A 23462-nucleotide genomic window follows, 5' to 3' on the forward strand; every position below is an offset into this window, starting at 1 on the left:
GTTCTGCTGCCCTGAAGCAAGGGAATACATTTATACTCACTCCTTCGTCTCAGTGCAGACCCAAAACATTTTTTATCTAGTTTTTAACAAGCCAAGGGGGAAAAAATAAAATAAAGACTTCCTTCTTCATTCTTATTTCTCATAACATAGCTTCTAAAATTCCCTGCAAATGATGGGTTTGGAAACCTGTGGTTTGCATTAGCAGCTGAACCAGGCTTAAATCTGAGCAAAGATCATCCATATTCAGAGTATTCAACAGCCCTCCAGCCCCTCATCAGGCCTAATGAAGTGAAATGAAAGAAAAATAATGAGCTTTGTCCTCGCTGCCAAAGGAAAAGGCAGCTGGAAATGTGTAGGGGCTTGATATGAATTGAACATGATTAAGTATGTGATAACCACTGCTCTGAAGAAAATGGTACTGTTATACCTAAGGAGCCCCCAGCAGTCCCTTGTCATTAGAGCCATTTAGCTGCTTTAATTGCCTCTGAAAGCCACCCAGAACAGATCGCTTTTATGCTCTTTCCATTTTAAAACCAGGCACAGAAATACACAAGCACTAACCTGCATCCATTTGAGTAATGGGGATTCAGGGGAGGGAGCTGGACAGGTATTTCATAGGGAAAGGCTCAGTACTTGACCGACAGGGTGATGGGACTGTGGGATGTGTGGGCACACAAAGGGTGATGTTACAGTGATATGTGTGAGCACAGCTGATCCTGGAAGACGGCCACCACAGCCCACAGGTGGGCTACAGAAGTCTGGTCCTACCACCCAATCCCAGTTTGGCTCCCAGCAAAGAGCAAAAGGATGCGTCACAGCAAGGCTGACAGTGAGGCACAGCTCATCATGGTCCTTGATGGGGTTCTCAGTGACATGCAGTGCCCTGAATTTGTGTCTGCCCACTTAATCATCAAAAAACTGCAATCCAACTCTAAATTAACAATTTTTTTTCTGTATTCTTCATTGATTCACAAAACTGAAAATATTATCTTCCTCTCCTTCACATTAATTACATTAATGGCTCACAGTTTCTTAGGAGACAATTCCCAACTCAGCTCTGGCAATGGAGCAAGACTGGAATCTGGCCTAAGCTATTCTGCTAGAAAAGACCAACTGGAGCTGTTCTGGAGAGAATAAAATGTCTCCTCTCTTCCTTGGGGAAGGAGAGTATTTCAGAAGGACCTTTTTTAATCATTACTTGTCTTCAGTCAGTTCAAAGGGTCCTTGGATCTCTCCTGGATAGATATTTTCTTTACAGAGGGCTGAGGAGAATACATGAAGAGGTCAGGGCTCCAGCTTTCCCTCCTCAGCTTCTAGAAGTACAGTGCACATTTGAAATGATGCCCCAAAATCTTTGCTGTGGACAAGGATCCAGCCCCTGCTCCAAGTACACAGCCCAATGTTTGTACATGGCTTTCAGAGACCAGAATTCTTTTGAGACATGAGTTTGAATCCATCATCCAGGATGGATCTCCGATTGCGTCGTAACCTCTTTTGCTTCTCAAGATGGATGACTGCTCCCAGGAGGACACCAGCAGCCAGGAGCAGCAGGACTCCTACAACAGCCAGAGAGATGACTGTGGCCTCTATCTGCTCTTGGGTCACCTTAGATCCAAAAAGCATCATCTTCTGGGACTCATCATCATGCGACAACCCTGAGAGACAATCAGAAAGGTATTTTCAACAAGAGCCAGCAATACCACAACTGAAACATTACAAGAAATACAACAAAGGAGCAAAAGAAAAACCTGATGCAATCAAAGTGGAAGTGTTCAAAAGATGTGTAGATATGGAGCTTAGAGACATGTTTCAGTGGTAGACATGACAGTGCTGAGTTATTGGTTGGACTCAATGATCTTAGAGGTCTTTTCCAACCTCAGTGATTCAATGACTCAAAGGAGGCCCCAGTGCCATCCATCTGTCAGACCCTCATCCCTGAGCCCACACAGAGATTTGAGATGGATGGTTCCTTCCCTAACCTGCTCCACCCCAGAACCTGACAGCCAGCTACTTCTGTCCCCAGCCCAGAGATGAGAACAAGTGTCCAGGCTGGGGCTGCTGCAAGTTCCCCCAGTCCACACTCCCTGTTACGGTGGCTGCTGTCCTACACACCACCGAGCGCTCAGCCATGCCCATGGTGAGTCACCAAGATCCTGAGCTTGCTTGTGCCTCCACACAGAGGCAGCAGCCACCTCCTGAGAAAAGGGGCTGTTTGCTCAGGCAACAACTATTGGCCAAGGTTTCTGCCTGGTGAGCATACACAAACTGATACCTCCATATGGTATAAAACCAAATTATTTAATATTGCCACTACTGCTCTCCCACATTTCCTACTCCTCTTCTGGTATGGCCATGTTGAGTGAGGAAAATGTTGGGGTGAAAATGACTGAAATAACAGTGGAGAAAGCCTGCTGAGCTGTAGTTAGGTGGCTGCATTTGCAGCTGGCCTAAACTGGCTCTCAAATCAGCTCAGCTGAATTTCTTCACAGCAGCTGGAAAATGGGAGTTGTGAAAAAAGATGAGAAATCAGGAAAACAAACCACCAATGTACGTTACTCAGACTTCTACCACAGAAAATTTCAAAGGGATCATATCTACTACTCCCCTTCTTCCTGTGCTGCTCAACCAAATGTCTTCTCACATCTGTTCTTTACAACGCCCAAAAAACTCCGGGCACACGCTTGGGCTCTTTTCTCAGGGAAACATGAGAGCAGAAGGCAGATGTGCGTGTTTGCATGCTGACTTCATCCCTTCAGCTTGTAGAGATGATTGTGAAACTTCCCTAAACCACAGAGTCACTGACAGTCCAGAGATGGAGGACAATCCATTCCAGACACTGTCCTCTGCCTATGCTCACACTCCAAATCTGAATCCATTCCTAGCAGGCACAACAGGGTGCGAGGTCACTAACCTTTTCCACCTAACACAGGCAAACAAGCCTAACCAGCCCAACTTCCTTATTTCTATCACCAGAGGACAGACTGGTGCCCTCCCTGTTACCTACTGAAGCAAGGCCTCACACTGAGGCACTGCCAGGCTGGCAGAGTAGAGGCTGCGGGCGCTGCCTTTCCCTCCCCTTGCACAGATCCAAACCTCTGTGTTGCTCAGGGATCTGCCCCCTCCCCTTCCCACAGACAGGGTTTGGCAGTGCTGTACACACCATACCTGGGGTGACACTCACGACTTCCAGCTCTGACTCTGAAAGGAAACAAAAGGAAGGTAAGAAGGTGTTGGGCTGAGCAGGCAAAGCCCAGAACAGGGCAAGGATCAGATCCAGAGGCAGCATGCTTTTCCAGGACTAGGAGGCTGTCCTTTGTCCTGTCAATGTTTTCCCTCTCTACATAAGACGAGAATTTTTGTATCACCTGCTTCAGAGCCAGCCCCAGTCCCAGTGCACAATCCTTTCCAGCCTTCAAAAGAAAAGTGCTGAGGGAGAAACAGAGATGGCCCTGACACTGGGCAGACACTGGTCACCCACAGCTGAACCACTGGGACATTCGCTGTTTTGATAATAAATCTAAAACCACATCAGCTCCATTGCAGCCAAACCCAGTACTGAGCGTCACTTGGCTCTGAGCACCTTCCAGTTCTTAGTAAGAGCAATTACTGGCTGAGAGCTGAACATCGCAATTCAGACACAAGCCAGAAACCAAACTCAGAATGCCAACACAGGTAATGTAAACTCCAGAAAACAATTTGTTATTGACTTCAGCTCCAGGTATTACCATATTTAAAGAGAACATCATAATTTAATAACACTTAAGTAATTATCTGCTCCATTAACTGGCTTTTTATAGTATGTAAGAGAGGTGAGCTACAAACACTCAGAATTTCACAGCAGTAGCAGGAAGTGCTGCTGGATGTTTTATGGTGACAGCTCCCTACCTGTTCTAGGCAGGACAGTGAAGAGGATCTCCATCCCAGCATGGATATGGTCAGACACATGACAGTGAAGCAGCCATGTCCCAGGGTTCCCAACCAGCATCTCCACCATTTCAAAGGTCCCAGGGAACAGATCCACAACATCTGCTCTGTAGCTTTTGCCGTTCTGTCAGAGGAGGGAGACCATTAGCTGCAGTGCTCACTGCATCTTCTCAGGAAGAAAATTCTGCCAGTGTAGCTGGGGACCACTTCAGCTTTTTAAAGCTCAAAAAAAAAAAAAAAAGCTTTCAAAAAAAAGCAGCTCCAGGGCTGCAGCTTGGAAAGCAAACAATCTGGTAAGGCCTAAGCCTAACAAGGATTAAGCTGGAATCTCAGCACAACACAGAGGCTCAGGGAGTCAGACTGGGATGTGTAAAACCACATCCTTTTCCTAGCTGGGTGAAGCTGCTGTGGAGTCATTAAAAAACATTCAAATACAAAGTCAAGTTAAAAGTGTTCGTATCAGTAGGCAGTACCTGCTTTACCATCAGCAGATATTTTTACCTTGTATATGAAGGTCTCAGCATGAAAATGGACTGTGTGCACATCAATCTCGTGACCCATTCCCAGCAGGTACCAGCTCACCCACTCTCCCTGGTACATGATCAGCCCAGGCAAGTTGGCATAGAGCCTGCCATTGATTGCTGTACAGGGGATAACACGGAAGGGAAAAGGCTGTTAGTGAAATTGTATGGGTGCTGCACCTCCTCAGAGGAAGGTGGCAGATTAGAGGTTATAAAGCTCATACAGCAGCCAGTGTATCAGCAGTTAGTGTCCCCCATAGGACAGTCCCCCCCCAGCTCAGCTACTTATCCACTATGCTCACAGCCAGGAAAAGTGACTTGAACTCAAGGCCATGCTGTAGCTCAGCTCAAATAAATCTCAAAAACTACCTTTGCTGAAAACCTGCAGTCAGCCAGCAGAAGTGGTTGCTTCTAGAAGTCAAAATGCATAAAAATGGCCTTTTCAACCCAATGATGGAGAAACATGTATATACCTACATACACATAAATGTCTGAGCAATTTCCTTGATAAACATTGAAAAGGGGTAAATCCTGCCAGTGGGCAGCCCTGTGGTCCTGTGCCTCAGGCTGGCCACACACATCACATTCCAACCACTTGTAAAATCGCTGCATGGCAGGACTTTATCTCTCAAGTAGCACAGCTGGAAGGAATCCTGCTGTGACTGCACATGCAGGAAAGGGGTTGAAACGGGGTGAGCTGAGTGCCATGACACACACAACAGAGACTTTCATGCTCAGATGACAACAGAGGGAATAAGATGGAAAGAGGCTGGATCTGAGCGCAGAGCATCAGGGTTTTACTCCCAGCTCTGCCCTGGGCAGTTTGTGTAGCCTAAAACAAGTATCCAACTTCACCATGCTGGTTCTGCTAGCTGTAATACTGGGTTAACAACTACACCTTCATGGACGTGTATTTGGAGAGTCTTTATCTCACCCATACAAAACCAATAGTAATGACAGTACACAAAATGCAACTCCTCACTATTCTTATCTCCACAACTGTCAAGGGACCTGTTTTGCTGAGGGTATTTTAGACAGATCCAGATATAATACGAACAGAAACTAACATAAAAAACACACTAATTCAAACAAATGTGTTCATCCTTCTATGATAGAAATAGCTTTTTGATAATGAGCTAAAACAACGGAGCCACATCTTGCAGCCACATAGCTAAGAAAATTAATTTAAAGGCTAACATACTCTGATGGTCTCTGAGACAAACAGAATTAAGTCTGTCTGACAAGTTAATTTCATGTTCGATTTTATTTCCTTTTCTGAGTCACTCAGACACATCAGAGATTAACCTCTCTGGCCTGGATATTGCTATTCCTCCTTTACAGGGACAGCCACAATGATCAGCCTTCACTGCAGATCAAAGATTTGGGCTGTAGGTGTGCTGCAATATTGAGAACAGACAGTTTAATTCTGCTTGTGCCACTGATAATGGAAAAGGATGAGGCTATTCACCACAAGTCAGGCTCCTCACTTAGAGAAGTGGCAGAATCAACACCAACATTACCGTGCATTTTGTTGCTTTCCACAAATTTCTCATCCAGCAGGTTGATCTCGTGATTTCCCTTACTGAAACGTTCCACATTCTCCTCCAAGTACCAGGACTGATTTTCATCAAAAACCAGGAAGAGCAGAGCAAATTCCCTCTTTATATCCTTCCTGGTCCCACCGGATCGCAGGGTCCCTCTCCGGCAGACCTTCAGGGGCCCGATCAGACCACTGTACATATCCTAATCAGAAGGAAGGAGAGATCTGAGGCAAGGACCTTCTCACCCTCCTTAACTCACAGTTTTTTGCCTTTCAGACATCATTTTCTATTCCCGTATCACCCCACTTAAAACAACCAGTTCTGCCACACAAGTATTCTTGCTGGAGGGCACCAGCCACTGAAGCACAGGAACAGGAATTATACATGCTGTTCTAAATGCAAATCCAAAAGTCATAAATATGGATGGTATCAAAATATTCTCCACTCTGTGACTGCAAAAACATCTGCAACTTGAGATAAAAAGGCCATTATTTCTGGGTTGAATGTGATGGTTTATTGCAGGATCCTCCAGGTTGTTGCCCTGTGAAATCGGTGCTATGACAATTCTAGCAATGGTCAAATCTTCCTGCTTTATTCATGAGGTTTATTTTGGACAATTTCTGCCTTTCTAGATTAGCCCTATGGCTCTCACCAGTAGAAACCATGACCAACTGGGAGATGTTCTAATATCCTACAAATAACTGGAGCAAGGTTACTAGCAAGGAAAGATGGTGGAATTGTTTTACAAAGGTTTGTTAGGATAAAATAAGGACAAACAACAGGAAAAATTCAGAAGACTTCCTCTCCAAGGAGAAGACTGGATATGTTACCAGGTGATTGTTCCACCTCTTGGCTGGGCCAATCTCTAAATTGTACCCAACTCGCATTGTTTTCTAAACGGGGTAAAAAATTGGTCTAATTAGGCTTTCCTGGTTATAACTTCTGTTTTACCTTTACTGGGTCCACCGTGGAATAGTAGATCCAAGGAACACAGGCTGAATCATTTGGTCCTGGACCAGCTCTCTCGGGAATTTCCCACCGGTATGTCACAATGTCACCTGAGGGACCAAGCAGCACCATACATCAGGTGATACAGCCACTCACTAAGCAGCAGCAAAACCAAATGGAAAAAGAAAATCCTGTCTCCAAAGCCCGAATTCAATTCTCTATTTGTCAGATACTGCATCTGCCTTCCCCAAACACAAAGCAGCTCCCCTCTCAGAGCAAGACAGAGGGGTCACAGGATGAACACACTGTCTGGTACCTGCACAATGCAGCTTTATCTGCCGCTTTCGAGACTGGGCCTGACCATGGAGATGACCATGGAACGACCATGGAAGCTCATTCAGATGATTCTCTCTTCTCTTTGAAGTGAATTTATGATGCTGATTCAAACTGGGTTTTAAAATCACCCTTTTTCATATTAGCAGCCATTCCACAAAGACAGGATCTGGCTGACAGCCTGACTGTGGCTTGGACAGTCTGGGCGAGTTGGAGGGGACCAAAAATTAAATACATTGGCATCTGGATCATGAGACAAAGGGGTCATTTCAGCCAGATCCCAGCAAGAAATTGTGTGTTTCTCCTATTTCATACTATTTTCATACTATTGTGCTCATGCATCCCAAAGAAGAGGCTTCCCCATCCCAGGACTGGCTGAGCTGTGACCTGCCATCACCTTCCCCTTCTCACACAGCGACCACACTCAATGTGGGGGGATAAGGCTGCACACAAAAGAATGTCCTACACATGTCCCAGATGGCTGCCATTCCCACACAAATATTATCACTAAAACCATGCTGGACCTGAAAGATGAGCCACTGTTCAGTTCCAGCACTCTACTGTAACAAAACCAGGACATCTGAGGCTGCTTAAGGAAACCAGTCTGGCTCTGGGCTAAAATCAGCTGTGCAAGCCCACGCAGGAATGCAGCTAGAGACAGGAACCTACCAGGGTTTGCTGCTTGGGGATGTCCAGTCTGCTGCTCCAGCACCCCGTGTGCATGGATGGAGTAGGGCCGTGAGGCGTTGTTCTTGAACACAACATTGAGAATATCGCCCACTTCCGCCCACAGAAAAGGGCCTTGAGACAGGAAGAATGTACTCTGAGATCAGCAAAATCCATCAGCTCATCTTCTGGGATATTCCCACCCCTCTCTCAACATCTTCTCCCCAGAAATATTACCTTATAGTATTTATGATGTTCCTCTTCTCTACCTCCCAAAAAGAGAATTCAATGTCAGTCCCAATCCAAGTCTTAGAAAACTGGACTGATTTTCACAATGAGGACAATGAAGGTGATTACACATTTCAGCTGGGCCCAGCACAGCTAACGCTTGATTTCTGAATACTGCTATGCTAAATGTCACATGTTGATCACCCCTTACTATTGATTTTAAAACATGTGGTAATATTCAACTGAGCCTGACAGTGTCACAAACCAGAGCTGCAGCCTATTCTGAGTGGCAGATTCTGCTTTAGCCTGGCTACCCTGACACCACTTACAGCCTTGGGTTCGTAACAGAGAGTTTTGTCTCCACAGATCTCCACTAGTCACTGCAAAATGCTCCTCCACTTCCCAAGGCTGCCTGCTTTCACCCCAGCAGCATTTCTCACAGCTACAGATTTTCCCATCCATTTCTCAGACCCCTCTCCAGAAGTCAGTGCTTGTTTCTGTCCCATAGTCAGAGAAATGCAGCTGTGAAACATGCTTTGCCCAAGCTACAACAGAACACTGGTGCAAAGGCAAGTGGGAAAGCCCAGGCTTTCCTGCAAGCTGGGCACAGGACCCTTCTAACTTCTGTCTCCAAAGATGGCAGATGTGAGTTGGAGACAGTCCCAATTTCTCTGCACTCAGACACACAGCAGATGCCTAAATATCCAGTGAGCCTTTAGATTACAGCTGTGAGCCACTGCAGCTTTAGAGCCCCAGTCCCATTGCTGTGTGAGAGGAAGGTGAACCCTCTGCACACATCCTTACCCAGTATCCCCAGGTGTTCATCACCATTTATCCTGGCCTTGGGGGTTTGGAAAGTGCCATCCGTGTACTCCCTGTAAACTGCTTTCTTGTACCTGGAGCCGAGCAGTCCATTCTCGTTGTTCAGAAACACGTCAGCATAGCTGAGAAATGCAGAACGAGTGCTGAGATAACCAAAACCTCATGGGGAACAAACAATTAACTTGTGTCAGGGGGTTCACAAGCTGAAGGGGCTTCCCAGAGCTGGCGTGGGCTGCAAAGGAGAGCGTAATGACGTGGAGGGCTGTGCTCCCACCAGCAGCACCACCAACATGTGCACCAGGTCACGGGGTGGCCAAGACACCCAACAGGCTCCACCAGGGTCTGCTAGGACACTGCCACAGGCTTCCCCAGAAGATGGGCTCTACCTCTGTGCAGAGTGGTTGTGCCGTTCCCTCTCCCAGGTGCGGTCAGGCGCGTAGTCCCACACCACCTCCTCCGCCGCAATGTAGAACGTCCGCACTCCCGTGTACCGATGGGCAGAGGCAGTGCCCGCCTTGCCACACTTGGAAACGATGTACTGTTCCCTCATCCCAGACTGGTAGTGATTGCTCGTCTGGCAGTAGATCTCAAAAGTCCCTGAGGGAGGCAGGATGAACAAGGAAATCAGTTGCTTTTGAAGATTCCAGGAAACAGCTGCTTCCCTGGCTGGTGTCAGTATGTGCTGGGTGTTATCTCTGTGGTGTTTAGGGAGCTTGGCTGCCACAGGCCAAGGTTAAAAGGAGTGATTGGAGAAACCAAGCAGGAATGGCACAACAAAGTTCTATACACAGATCATCTCAGGAAGCTTTCTTACACAATAAGCACCTGAAGCGCAGCACACCCTGTAAGAGTTCATACCATGCTAGAGAATCAGCCACAGGAGCAAATACCACAATGGGAGACTCTTCCATCTACCCAGTCAGCTGTGCAGGCACTCACCACTGTTATCAGGCTGCATGAAAGCAGTGGCAAAGGTGTGGGGGAACAGATTGGCTGAATCTCTCCGCATCCCGTTCATCTGTATGGTGTTCCCCTGAAACACAGCTCCATGCACGTCTGCTTCACTGCCCAAGCCCAGGAGGTGCCAGGACACCTTGTCTCCTTCACACACGTTCAGCCCAGGCAAGTTACCAAACATAAGTCCATTGATGGCTGGAAAGGAGAAAGGAATTAACTCTCTGCAGGCAGGTGTCAGCCAGGAGATTCATTTTGAGCATACACCTCATAGGACAGGCCTCCCAGTCAGAAGAAGGGTAACTTGTTTGTAATTGACCCCTGAATACACTCAGAGCACACTTCTCCAGACAGCTGTGCTGCTTCTCCATGTCTCACCCGGTGCCTCCAGCCTGGTTTGATTCCAGGCCAACACCACACAGCTCTTTGTCCAGCCCCCAGCTCAGCCTTTAGGTGAACATCAGCCCGTGCTTTGCAGGTTCATCCCTGCTGTCATAGAGCAGCATCCGACCATACCATGCATCCTGTTGGATTCTTCAAAGGCATCATCCTTTTTCACAGATGTCTCTTCCATCCTCAAGTAGTACTTTATGTTGGCATTTAAATACCAGCTGAGGTTCTCGTCAAACACGTTGAAGAGAAGATAAAATTCTTTGTCGATCCCTTTCTATAATTACAATGATGGCTGTTAACTTCTAAAATGCACCAACTAACTATCCTTAGAGTTAGAACTGTTTTGCTTGGCTCTCATATTTCCCTTTATTTTAAAACATGGCTCATTGAGGGACAGGACTCTGTCCCTTTACTCATGTTGAACATTCCTCTTTTATTTCATAAAAAGCACCACTTGTACATTTTCCACAATATTTCATGTGAATAAAGTGAACAAAGTTCAGCCAAGGCCATGAAGTCAGTGCCCCCTTCCTCCCCCACACCTGCATGTAGGTGTCTGTCCAAACCAGACCCAAGACCAGAGCCCAGACATAAGGCAGGCTGATGACGACACTATCACAGGCCTAGATTGGGGATTTTTTAATTACCCTAAATCCTCAAGAGTGCTAATTCTCCTAAGAAATGCACTCCAAAGCATGGTGTTTCCCCGCTAAAAGAACACTGTGATGGTGACCAGACTCTCCCACTGGTGTCATTGTCCCCAGCAGCACACAAGCAGCCAGCCTGCTGAGAAGGAGAGCAATTTCCAGGCTGCAGCACAGGGGTACAGGAGAGTGGCCATGCACCTTCCACAGTTAAGCATTCATTAAAGGTTTGCCTAAGATTGTGGAGCCAGAATTGCCACCTCAGGTGATTTTTCCCCATCCTACACTTACAAAGGTCTGTCTCTTTTGCTTACACCCTTCCAATACCTGCCCATGTTTATCATTATCACAGCTCCTTCACCTCGAGGGCTGTGTGTATTCCCAATCCTCTTTGCTGAGCAGATCCACATTTCTACCCTGGGTAGCATGTTGATTTCTTCTGCATTCCTAATTCAGTCAAATGGTGCCCCCACAGAATGTGAACTCCCCCCAGAAGGCTCTGGGGACAGCAGTCCCCAGATCTGTCACTGCTCCACGAGCCACGCTGCAGGATGGAAGCAGGGGTTTGATTTGCCATCTGCTGTCTTTCACAGCAAGGCTCTGCTCCTCTGTCTGGTACCTCCCCAGGGATACCAATATACTGGCTTCCCTAGACTTACTGCCAGGAATAGACTACCCCTGAGTGAAGTTCCAAGGGGAAATTCTGGCTGCCCTTCAGGTTTCACCTCTTCAGCAAAAGCGTAAGACTGACATGGATTTTCACATGTTTTTTTGTAGTCAGCTCTGCTTGAAAATTAACTTCTCTTGCAGAATAAATGAGGCTCACCCAAACCTCAAAGCATTGTATCAGCCAAGCAGAACACCTGTAAGCAAAAATGTCTTTTCACTGTTTCTGGGACTGCAATGACTATTCCACGTGCCTCTCTGAAAGCAGCCTGCTACACAAGCCTCAGGAAAAGAGTTACCTATATTCCTATATATACACCTATTCCAAGGTACAGTTGTCCAGCTAAGTTTCTCTAGGAATTAAAAGGAGAGCTCAGGAACCGTTTTGAGGGCAACTCTTGAGAGCCCAGAATACTACTGGCCTTTCTCAGGCAAGACCTGGGCACCAGCTGTCCCAGCATTAACTTGCCCAACAACAAGGCTTTGATTTAACTCTCCTGGACTTACACTACTGCACATTTGTTTTCATTATGCTCATTAATGTTTTGCTGATGCTGCCTCTCTCTACATGAAAGCAAAAATCTGGTAGGAACGGGGCAGGAAAACCCCTTTACCTGCTTGTTGTTGTCATCCAAAGTGCCTGACTTGCAGATGAGCAGAGGCCCCACTAAGCCCGAGCTGGAGTCTTTGATAGGATTCACAGCCGAGCTGTACATCCAGGTGAGGCAGGGAGGGTCGCTGGATGTGGGCCCCACATGCCTTGGCACAGTCCAGCGGTACGTGAAGTTGTGCAGCGGCGCCACAGAAACCCCACTCTGGGACAGGCCTTTAAAACAGGGATTACAGGGTTATTCCTGAGTCCCTGCACAAACTCGGCTACACCTCTGAAGGGTGATGGGGGTGTACTCAAGAAAAGAGATCTACCAACCATCATGGTACCACGTCCCTTCTGACGCCTTCCCATAGAACACTCCATGTGGCTGGATGCTGAAGGGCCAGGAGGCTTTGTTAAAAAATGTCACCAAAATGGTGTCTCCAACTTCAGCTTTGATCACTGGACCTAGAATATAGCAGAGAGAGCACATCAGCAACAGAGCATCTCTGCAGGCCATCAGGCAAACCAAGGCAGACAGGGCACCTTCCCCCAAGCTGCGGGGCCAAAGATGAGAGGCAGCAGGTGGCCTGGCCTTGTTGCTGCTGAAGGGAGCTCAGTGGGAGCAGGGGCTGACAACGATTGTCTGAAAGCAGCTTGGGTCTACAGGAGCACTCAGAGAGGCATCACGCCCTCACAAGGGGAAGCAACAGAACAGCCAGATGTGCTGGAGTGCCCTCAGGAAAGGCCCATGTCTCTCCTCCACTTAACACAAGGCCCCCTCAGCCTCCCAAAACATGTACCTCAGAGGTGTGAAATGTTCCAAGCCCACCAGAGTCTATAAGGCCATGACCCAGCCAGCCAGAGAGGACCTATGAGCCTTTACCATGCCTGTCCCCAAGCACCCATTCAGGAGAGAAAGCTCTCTGTGAGAACATGGGGTTTGCAGCATGCCTTGAAGGGGCTCAGTCAAAAACACATAACCAGAAGCTATCGCTGTGCCCTTTTTAGCTCTAGTCACACATACCATACCTCAGCCCTTACCTCTAGAACACCTTCAGAATGACTCCTGAAGTCATTCTGTCCATTCTACCACCCCGCACCTCAGCCTGTTCCCTTTGCTCTCACATGTGACTGTTGTGAAGCACCTCTTGTGCCCCTCCCTGCCCCTCAAAATGAGCCGGCAGGTACAGCCACCTGGCACTCCCAGCATCCTTCTCACAGACACTGACAGAGGATTTGTGTTCCTGGATGATTCTCACCAAGTATTCCAAGGTGTTTCTCTTCTTCTGATTGCTGCTTTTCCTCACGGAAGCTCTCATCAGTATATTCCACATACTTTGCCTTCCAATAGACACCCCCAATTCGGTAGAGGCTACGCTTGAAATACTGCTCAGCAGGACTAAATGCAAAAAGCATATGTCAAGTCATTTCATAGAAAAATCAGTCCTGTTCCCCTGCTTCCTCTGGCAAGGCCATCAGCATCTCCAAATCAAGCAATATTTCAGACAAGGACAGCACCTCTAGTTTGGAACAAGTACAACTTTGACTCTGCAAAGCTTTTTTGCCCTTACAGACTCATCTACCCAGGTGTTCAGGGAGCACCTGTGGCACACAGCCCTTTCCCAGGCTGTGATCAGCATCACTACACAAGATGTGCGAAGGACTGAACAAAACTGCAGTGCAGTCAGTGGGAAGACAGAGCTAAAACTCCAACCTCTTCAGAAGCTGGGGACAGCCCAGGGGACAGCCACAATCACAACTAAACTAAACAGCTGTAAAAGTATTTATTTCCTTCACTACCACCCTCACCAAATATAAGTAACAAGCTTTGCAGGAGAGACAGTGCAGTTACAAGGCCAGCTCACAGGTCTAAGGTCTACAAGACTTGCTGCATGGCATTGGGTAAATAATTAACCACTTTGCATTTCCTCTTCTCCATCTGAATAAGGTATATCCTCTCCAACAGATTGCTAGGGAAGGGAAGTAACCTCTGTGGAAGGAGAATAATCTCTCTTTCAGTTAGCCAAAGCCTGAATGGGAAGCCTCTCAACTGCTACCACAGTCATCTAACCATGGGATGGAGGGCTGCCATCCAAGTCCTCGCATCTGATTTCCTCGAAATTGCTTCCTGCAGCAACACCAACCTGAGGCCCATCTGCAGGCCAGCTGTGCCACCCTGTGTCTGCTGCACCAGGGGCTTTTTGAATCATTTCTCAAATAGATCAGTCTGTTCCTAGGTCAGGCACAGCAAGCAGAAATGAAGACCAGAGACAAACACAGCAGCTCACGCTGTACATCTGCTGGGACTCCTGCTGCCTGTGGGTACAGCTGTGCCACACAGCACTCTCACGGGAGGGCCCCACGGTACCTATACTGCTCTCAGTGCAGTCTAGCTACAGCAGCCTCCCTTTCTAGATGGGGTGGTCAGCCTTCCCAGAAAATGGACTCCATGTGAGTAGCAAGCATGTATTTTGAAAAGAAATTCCACATTTTCCTGAGCAGCCTTCCTGATCCAGGCCAGACTCCCCAAACACTGCCCAAGCCCACCAGCCTCTCACTTACCTGCCTGCATCGCTGAGCTGCTCCCCGCTGATCTGGTCGAGCCCCGAGGGTCCGTAGTCCCACTGCACTTCCTTAGCAGCTATGTAGTATTTCCGAACTCTCCCTTTCAGGGTGGGTGCCGGAGCTTGCCGAGAACACGGCCGGACTTCATAGAGTGCCCCCATCCCAGCTGTCCATGACATGAAGGAGGACACTCGCATTAGCCCCTCCAGCCAGCCTAACGGGCAGTCCCACCTTCCCTCTGCTGTCCCAAAAGGCACATGGATGGGAGAAGGCAAGTAATTCCACAGCAAGGAGTTTTTTGTCAGTGAGCAGAACTTTCAACCTTAGATACTGGATGCTATGGAAGTATGGAGAGAGAGTGACTTGAGCCTTCTGCTGTTTTCAGATCTATCATGCAAGTGCCTCTTACAGGGACCAGAACTCCTAAGGCACTGCCTCATCTCAGCTTTCAGCTGTACCAAACATGGAACATCACACCGTGGTACAAGTCACCCCCACCAAAGCTGCCCTGCACATTAGTAACCAGCCCACTTCAATTTTTACAAGTAAAGGAATCACCCACTCATCTGGGGACATTTTTCATGCCCAAGGCACTGTTCCCTACCACAGTGTACATCACGTACATCAAAAACAGAGGACATAGAGTCCAGGATATATTCCACCCTCTGCCTTACCTTGTAGGTGATCATTGACCTGGCAGCTCAGCAGCCATCTCCCAGGGTTACTGGGGATCATATCTGCTGTAACAAAAGTGGCTGGGAAGAGGCTGGCCACATCTGTCCTGTGGCCCCGGATATTGAGTGCCTCTCCATGGAAGTAGGCCGTGTGAACATCAATTTCATTGCCCATCCCAAAGAGGTGCCATGAAACATCATCCCCAGCACACATCGTCAGTTCAGGGAGGTTGCCAAACACATAACCGTTAATAGCTGCAAAACCAAGCAAGGCAAAATTAGAGCGCAGAAAAGGGGCCTTCAGAGCTCCTGCCAGCAGGGGACAGCACAGACACGATAGGAGGATGGACCTAACCAGAACTCCTCCTCCTCCTCTTCTGCTTTGGAGAGCCCAGTACCACAGCTCATTCCTAAAACAAAGGGTATAAAAGCTCATTCAAGGCAAAGATAAAATCAAAGCAATACTTCTGTTTCCTGGAGCCATTGCCCTGTCCCTGAGAGATCATTTGCTCAGCACGTGATCTCAGAGCAGATCCTGGAACACTGATACTCCCATCCTGGAACACTGATACTCCCGAGTGTCTCAGCAGAGAGACAGTGGCCTCACAGAGGTGACACTGACCATGCATTTTGTTGCTCTCCTGAAATTCCTCATCTTCTTTGTCTACAGAGCCAGGATCTGTGCAGAATGATGCTATGTTCTCATCCAGGTACCAGCTTAGGTTCTCATCCACCACACTGAACATCAGAAAGAAATCAACATCCACATCCTGGCGTCTTTGAGAGCTGCCAGTCAGTATTCCTGAGGTGAAAGGAGAAAGGAACGAATGCAGAAAATCACTCATGCAGAAAATCATAAATCAGGCAAGAGATTAAAACAGCAGTAGCAGAGTAAGTCTTGTCACATGAGTTGGAGAAAACAGATGCTTTCCCACCATCCTCACAGCTCACTCCAGAGGGCGAGCTCACCCTTTTCCAATATATCCCTGCCAATACAGTTCTCTCCCAAGCAGCTCTGCCACTGCATGGCTCAACCACAACACCTTCAGTCTTCTCACTCCAGCTGAAACCAACCAGTCACCATGTTTTGCATACACAAACTAGATCTTTGACAAGGGTCTTGCTTTTGACATGGATTCAAGCAGCTCTCTCGGATCAAGAGGCCGGCAAGCACACCTGCCCAACCAGTAAGGAATAAAGACAATGCAGTGACCAGAATCCAGCTAGAACCCAGGTCCTCTCTGTCCCCTCTAACCAAGCTGCATTTCCCCCTGAAGCCGGGAGCTGCACACCAGAGTATCTTCACATCCTATCCTTATTCATGTCACCACAAAACCTTTACATTATGGAACTGCAGTCCTCAGCTGCTTCTCTTGGTGTTTTTACCTTTTTTACATGTAAGTAATGGCCCAATTAATCCCGATGCAATATCCCTTGGTGCATCAATATGAGAGTGGTAGATCCAGGTCAAGCAGTTTGGGTCATCAGCAGTTGGACTGTGATCTTCAGGGACAGTCCAAGTATAAGTGTAATTCCTTCCTGGGAAAACAGCATCATCCTTCTTCTGATCCTGGGGGGACATATCAGGATACAGGGATCCTAGAACAATTGAGCAATCACAACATCCATTCAAGAAGAGCCAAGATGCCCACACATGTAACCTTATACTGAGCTGAGACTCTCCATCCCAACGTTGAAATAGTGTTGAATCATCACTTCCTCAAAGATGCACTGAGGCAATTTGCCCAGTAAACAGGTCAGCACAGAGTCAGCAGTATTATTTCCATTCTGCCTAGTGCTGCTTTGCCTTCAATTCTGCACTGTGCCCCCACAGTCTCTCTACAACCTCTAGCTGATCAGTGTTTTGGAGGTTCTAAAATCAAGAAACCTGGGCCAAGGTCAGGACTCCAGCCCCATGACCCTACTAACCCAACACCCAAACGCAGTTGCTTTCCAGCTGGGGCTTTATGGACAGTTCTCCTCCATGCATACTTCTAAGTTCCCAGTGAGAAAAATCTGTCTCCATGATGGCAGTAGCTCATTTACCTTCAGAGTCCTTTTCGTAGAAAACACCGTGAGGATGGATTGTATACGGTCGAGTAGCAAAATTTTTTAGGTGTACTTTAATGGTATCCCCCACTTCTGCTCGGATGACAGGTCCAAGGAACCCCAGCCAGCCAGGTTTGGGGATCTCAGTGGTGTACGTGGAGTCCGTGTATTGCTTATAGACAGATTTCTTGTACATGCTTCCCACCCTATCTTTCCCAGACTGCAGGAATGCTGAGGCCTGGCTGTTGAATTCAAAGGGAAAGGCACTATGAGTCATCATTATATACAGCAGCTGGTCAATACTGCAGCAGAGTGATGGTGGCACTCCACTCTCCCGGGTACAGCCAAAAGCCTTTGCATTAGAGAACCCTGGGATGCTCTAAGTCACCCATGTATGGGCACGACCTCAACCCCAGCTCTTCACCAGCAGACAAAAAATTCACCCCTGAACTGCGCCCTGCAAACAAGAAATGGGAAGGACAGTACTTCCCAGACAATCCCATGTGGGTGTCACAGGAAGGACACGTCTCATGCCTCCTTCAGCCTTCACTGGGCTCTTCAAAACTCACTTCAATTCCTTTGTGCCATTTCCAGCTAAGTCACAAGGCAGGTGGAGTGGGGTGAGGAAGTCTCTTAAGCTCTCTGGCCAAAATTTGAAGTCTGAAAGATGATTTTCTACTTGAGTTTCCAAATTCCTTCCAGAGTGGCAGATGAGTCAGGCAGGTACATGCCCAGCAGGTAACCGGCTTCCAGAGTTAAAACCTCATACAGGTACTAAAGTTTAACTCTCAAGCGTATTTGCTCTTTATGGGTAATTCTTAATAGATAAGAGATGAATCACAGTCCAGGTATTAGTGGAACCAGCCTAAACGAGAGCCAAGGTCACTCCCCTCACTTCCCCCTTCGGATCAAACACCTGCAGCAATAGAGCAGCCCTGGAAGGGAGGTAAACTCTAATGCCCATCTCAGAGAATGAACAGTTGAGACCCAAATATTAAGCATTGACCTCATCATTCAAAAACAGGCAGGGTTTGGCTCTGGTTATACAATCCAGAGTTCAGCCCTTTGCCAAGTCAGCCCCGCAGCCATTATCACCAAAGTGTTAAGGACAATTCACACTTTGTTTTACAGATGTGCCTCTTTTTCCCCACACAGTCCACTTCTTCCCAACAAAAAAAACTCCTTGAGATATTTTGATAGAGGTACTATCAATCAACCAACATCAAATCCCTTTCTAATTGCCAGCAATTTCATTTCTACAATCATTGTACAAATAGGTCCCATTAGCTAATTGTTTGCCATGACAACAGTTTTTAAATTGCTTTTAAGTTCAATGGCCCTAAATTTCATTTCCTTCTCTTCACATATTATGAGAGAAACCAAACAAATTCCACTTCATTATCATCACTTCAGGAGTCAGTGGTAACATATTTATTAATCCTGAATTTTGGGGGGTTTCCTGTGAACTAATTCACATCTATACAGCATCTCCAGAGAACAGAGACTTTTCCATGCTAAAATGGCAGACCTTGATGTTTCTGCACACCCTGCCTGTTCCCACTGTGCTGTTTCTGAAAGAGGTGTCTGAACCTGAGTGTTAGCTATTACGGAGGGATAAAGGACTGAGAGCAGGTCAAGAAATACCAGCTATTTGCCACAGGAAATGAGGGCAGGGAAAAAAAGCACAAATGCCTTTAAAATGCTATGGAAAGCTACTGAAAAACAAAACAAACCACACACAGAAAAAAACACCGACCAAAAAAAAAGGTTTGATGTTTTTAAAGCTAAACCCAAAACACTGTTTGTGTAGTGACTCGAACCAATTATTGCTGTTTCCAGATTTACTTTAGCAAGAAAAACAAAAATGTTTTTCAAACAGCCCCTAAAAATCCCATGCAGGAAGGTCCCATTAAGTCTAAGGCTTGAAATTCCACTGAAACAAAAACAGGCTGGCTCTGTGAAGCCATTTATACAAAGATGAAAAGTCATCATGCTTCAAGATAAACAAGCTGATCACCAGCTGGAACTAAGCAAAATGAAACTCCAGGGTAGAGCATTGCAAAATCTGGACTATATTAGAACAATCTGTTCTGTATCTGCTGTATTTTCTGTTCCATGTTTGTTTTCCATACACTTCTCTCCAGTGTACGGGCTCTGGACACTCCAGACTAACCATCCCGTTTACCACTGACACAGGATTTATCACAGGAGCATAAAACAAGTTAAACATTAAGCTCATAAAGATCAGAATCTATGGGACTGTGTCTCTTGCTTACTCAGATGCCCCAAAACACCTGCATGAAATTACTCATCAAATGACAGCTTAAAGCCCTTCCCAGAATAAATTCTGTTAGAAGCAAACGTACCGGTCATGTGCAATACTCTGGTTAGCGAGCACATTCCTCCCCATTGGAGCATAGTTCCAGTTCACCTCATGGATCCCCAGGTAATAGACTCGGGTGACACCCCCAGCAAACGTGGGTGACAGCATGGGGATGCAGAGTAGCAAGCACCAGACTGATCCCATTGCAGCCTGAAGGCAAGGTGTTTTTGGAGGCTACACCTATTTGGGAAAAACAAAAACAATGAAACAGAATATGACCATTTGGTTTGAAGGTGCTGGACATTTTGAGAAAGTATGAAGAAATCAGGTGTAAGTCCTATTGGGATCATTATTCAAATATTCAAGAAGGAAATCACTCTGTAACAAAATTAACACACAAGGTGGATGGGGATCATGCCTTGGTAATGAGTCCCCAACACCAAATGTGGTGCTCTCATAATAGTTTAATTAACCATTTTTTTGCTACCGCTCAAATTCCAAATCATCTTACAGGTCCACATACAAAGCTCAAGGAAATAGTCCTGAGCAATGATCTGTATATTTTAAACTGTCACCAAGATCTCTCTATTCTAAGTTACCTGAGGAAGTACAATTTAGTCACCATTAAAAAATTCTGAATTGTAACTCCTTTAAAGATGGCTCTTAGGGAGCAGCTATCTGTAACCCAGGGGTACATCTCAAATGAGCTGCACAAAGTTTTTCCTTTCTGTTCCATTATTTTCCCCATAATTTTGATCACTAAGTAGCTTACTTATAAAACTTCCAATTGACACCAAGCTTGTTGGGAATAAGCATCAGAAATACTCTAAAGAGAGTTGGGAAAAAGTTAGGAAAACCGTCCGAAATCATCAAATACAGTTCTGTAAACACAGGCTCAAAGAACCATTTGTATGAAGGAGAAGCTGATGCAATGTGGGGCAGTAGAATTACACCAAAAGATAAGGAAGGATTAAACTGAATTGAAAAATCACGTGAAAATGACTACGAAAGGTCTCACCCAATGATACCCTTAACAAAGCTGAATGTAGCCAACAAACAAACTGCACCTAAACCAGATGTTGAGATATAGCTCTTGAGCCATATAACAGCAACTCAGAATAGCAGAGAGAAACAGAAAGCAAGAGAATGAGAAACACGACCTAGCAAGAAAACTCAAAAGAATCAGTCTTCCTTTTCATACAGAAAGGGGTGGTGACACACCATGGAAAAGGTTTTCCATAAAGAGACTGTCATTATTTATTTTTACTGTCTTTATAACAGCAACATGAATGGATAAGGTTTGTCTGCAGCAAAGCTGGATATTCTGTAAGCTTTCAATCAGCACAGTGTCACACAGAGCTACTTTGAAACCTCTAATAGCGTCTGATACCCAACAGACATGATTCAACCCCGGTACATGGCAATGGACTAGGCACCTTCCAAAGCTTCACTTCTTGATTTCCAAACACACTGTGCTATTCTCAGAAGCTAATGATAATCAAGTATTGCTGTTTCCAAGTAGTCATTAAATTGGACAAAGCTTGGAGACACCTTCTTCCCCTCCTTTCTCAGAAGGGAGCTGTAGGGATCTCTAAATCTGAGATGTTTTGGATCCATCAACACAGCATAGATCTGCTCCACTGGCTCCACCAGCCAGTCCCCTTCAGAAGCTCCTGGTCATACACCTGATGAAACTGAGATACAGAACAGCCCCTTCCCTGCAGCTTCAGCAGTGCGGGAAAAACAGCAGCACGCTGGCTCGTGCCCACCTCTACACACCACTCCGTCACCGACCTCATTCCCTGCTGCTGCTGCTCCAGGACCTGCTCCTGTTCACAGGGAGCTAAAATACCTTTTTTGACTCACTCTGTGCCAAAAAGGACTCAAAGGAAAGAGTTTGGAAAGCCGTACCTGTGCTGTTTCACACAGCAGAGCAGCAAAAGGCAGTGGTGACAGCAATGTAGAAAGAAACAGCAGCACCAGTCCTCAGCCTGAAACCTGCCACCCTGCCAACACACACCTCGAGGGAAGGGCAGCGGGATGCTCCTGACTCAGCCCAAGCTATGGCCTTCGTGTCAACTCAGGGCAAAGTACGCGGGAGCTTCCGGCGCACAGGGTGGCCTCCTCAAGGCCCGGGAGCCGCCGAGCGCCGGCAGCCAGAGCAGGCTGGTCTTTGTGTGCTCTCATATCTCGATGGCTTGTGCAAGCAGTACCACACCACGGGAGAACAGCAGCTCTCAAAGCTGGTTCTGAAAACTGCCCGTGGAGACAAGCCCCCCCATGCCAGCCCACTATGCCTGCGTGAGGATCCCTGCTCAGCGCCCAGAACCTCCGCACGGCAGCGTCCCCGCACCCCTCAGGGGAGGGACACACAGCCACGAGTCGTGGCATTCCAAGCGCTCTGTGGTTTGCTCAGCGGTTCGCTCTGCCATTGAAGAGTCAAGGACAAGCCTTTGGGACAGCCTTACTAAAGCTTTACGAGAGTCCCACCTGGACTCTGCCTTGAGTTTGACCACAACATCGCACACATCTCTGGGGTAATTGTAGGGAACAGCAAAAAATATCCCTGAATGCAGATGTAGCAGATGACACAAAGTCGGTGCTCACATTCCCTTCACAGTAACTAATCACCATTTAGTTACTCGAGTAGTGCAAGGTGAAGGTAGCTAAATTCGTTTCAAAAGTCGGGGCTTTTTCAGTTTTTCTTTGATATTAACAATTGCCTTGATTAAGAAAAAAAAAAAAAAGACAAAACAAGGAAGAAAACCAAAACCAACCCGAATTTTATATTACATCCATCCCTGAACCTTGCACTTTACAGCAGAATCCTCCCCCAGGACTGCCCTTTACCGGGTCCCCGACAGCACAGGAATCACGAATGAACGGAAATCAGTTTTCAGGCAGGTTGGTGGGATCCAACTCCCATTTGATCCAAGCGGACGATGCAGGGATGTTCCCCGACACCCGACTGCAGAGAAACCGCAGCCCGAGAGCGAGAGGAAAGCACCGAAGGAAGGCCCGAGAACGGACGGCTCATCCCTTACGTGCGGAGCGGGAGGCGGCGCGGCGGGGCTGCAGAGCGGGACGGGGACGCGCCGGCGGGAACCAGCCCGGCTGGGACAAAGGGGCGCTGCCTTCGAGGGCTAACCAAGCCCGAGCCCAGCCCGGTCCGGCCCCGCAGCGCCGACCGCGCCCGCTCCCGCCCACAGGGTGGGCCGGGCTGCTCCGCCCCGCACCTGCGGGAGCGGCCCGGCCCAGCCGCGCCTCATCCGGGCCGCGCCCCGGCCGCGCACGCGGAGCCCAATCCGCGGCGTGCACCTGCCCGCCCCACCCAGGGCTCAGCCCCCGGTGCGGGGAGCCCCGGGAAGGGGGGAGGAGGCGCACGCAGGGCTGCGGCACGTGGCCAGCGGCACCCACCTGCTGGGCGGGACCGACGACGGCACCGGGCGCGCACTCCCCGGGGACCTGCGGCGGCGGTTGCGGCCCCTTTAAATGCGTTCGGTGACGTCACGCGGCCGCTCGCTCCCCCGGGAGCACAACAAGAGTCACGCTCGCGGCCGCCGGGGCGAGGCTTGGTGGTTCCTGCCAATCAGCGGCTGCTCCGCGCGCCGGCCCC

At 47.7% G+C, this 23462-nt stretch overlaps 1 protein-coding gene across 7 annotated transcripts; it reads right to left on the reverse strand.

Annotated features, from left to right (window-relative positions):
- Positions 1 to 936: 936 nt before the first annotated feature.
- Positions 937 to 23414, reverse strand: HEPH (hephaestin). 7 transcript variants are annotated; one of them, XM_048318896.1, is made up of 21 exons: positions 23264 to 23410; positions 19890 to 20086; positions 17521 to 17765; positions 16861 to 17073; positions 16097 to 16276; positions 15475 to 15729; positions 14798 to 14966; positions 13495 to 13634; positions 12569 to 12700; positions 12255 to 12466; positions 10454 to 10604; positions 9923 to 10135; positions 9370 to 9580; positions 8966 to 9105; positions 7937 to 8068; positions 6938 to 7044; positions 5966 to 6188; positions 4426 to 4565; positions 3886 to 4048; positions 3166 to 3198; positions 937 to 1655 (listed from the first exon to the last, which is right to left on the reverse strand). In XM_048318896.1, exons 2-21 carry the CDS (start codon positions 20048 to 20050, stop codon positions 1417 to 1419), a joined length of 3459 nt encoding a protein of 1152 aa, XP_048174853.1. In that variant the 5' UTR covers positions 20051 to 20086; positions 23264 to 23410; the 3' UTR covers positions 937 to 1416. The 7 variants fall into 7 exon arrangements, with proteins under 7 accessions (XP_048174853.1, XP_048174854.1, XP_048174855.1 ...); XM_048318897.1 differs by lacking the exon at positions 23264 to 23410 and adding an exon at positions 22891 to 23050; XM_048318898.1 differs by lacking the exon at positions 23264 to 23410 and adding an exon at positions 22697 to 23050.
- Positions 23415 to 23462: the final 48 nt, after the last annotated feature.

This window comes from Corvus hawaiiensis, chromosome 14, assembly GCF_020740725.1.
Source record: "Corvus hawaiiensis isolate bCorHaw1 chromosome 14, bCorHaw1.pri.cur, whole genome shotgun sequence".
NCBI classification, from domain to species: domain Eukaryota; kingdom Metazoa; phylum Chordata; class Aves; order Passeriformes; family Corvidae; genus Corvus; species Corvus hawaiiensis.

Bases quoted from the DNA above. Each gene is read 5' to 3' on its own strand.
- HEPH (XM_048318896.1), bottom strand. From the start codon at position 20,050: ATGGGATCAGTCTGGTGCTTGCTACTCTGCATCCCCATGCTGTCACCC. The intron at 16,277-16,860 runs GTAAAAACACCA...CTTTCACCTCAG, and splicing joins ATTACTTACATGTAAAAAAG to GAATACTGACTGGCAGCTCT. The intron at 6,189-6,937 runs GTAAAACAGAAG...CCTTCTGATTAG, and splicing joins CCACGGTGGACCCAGTAAAG to GATATGTACAGTGGTCTGAT.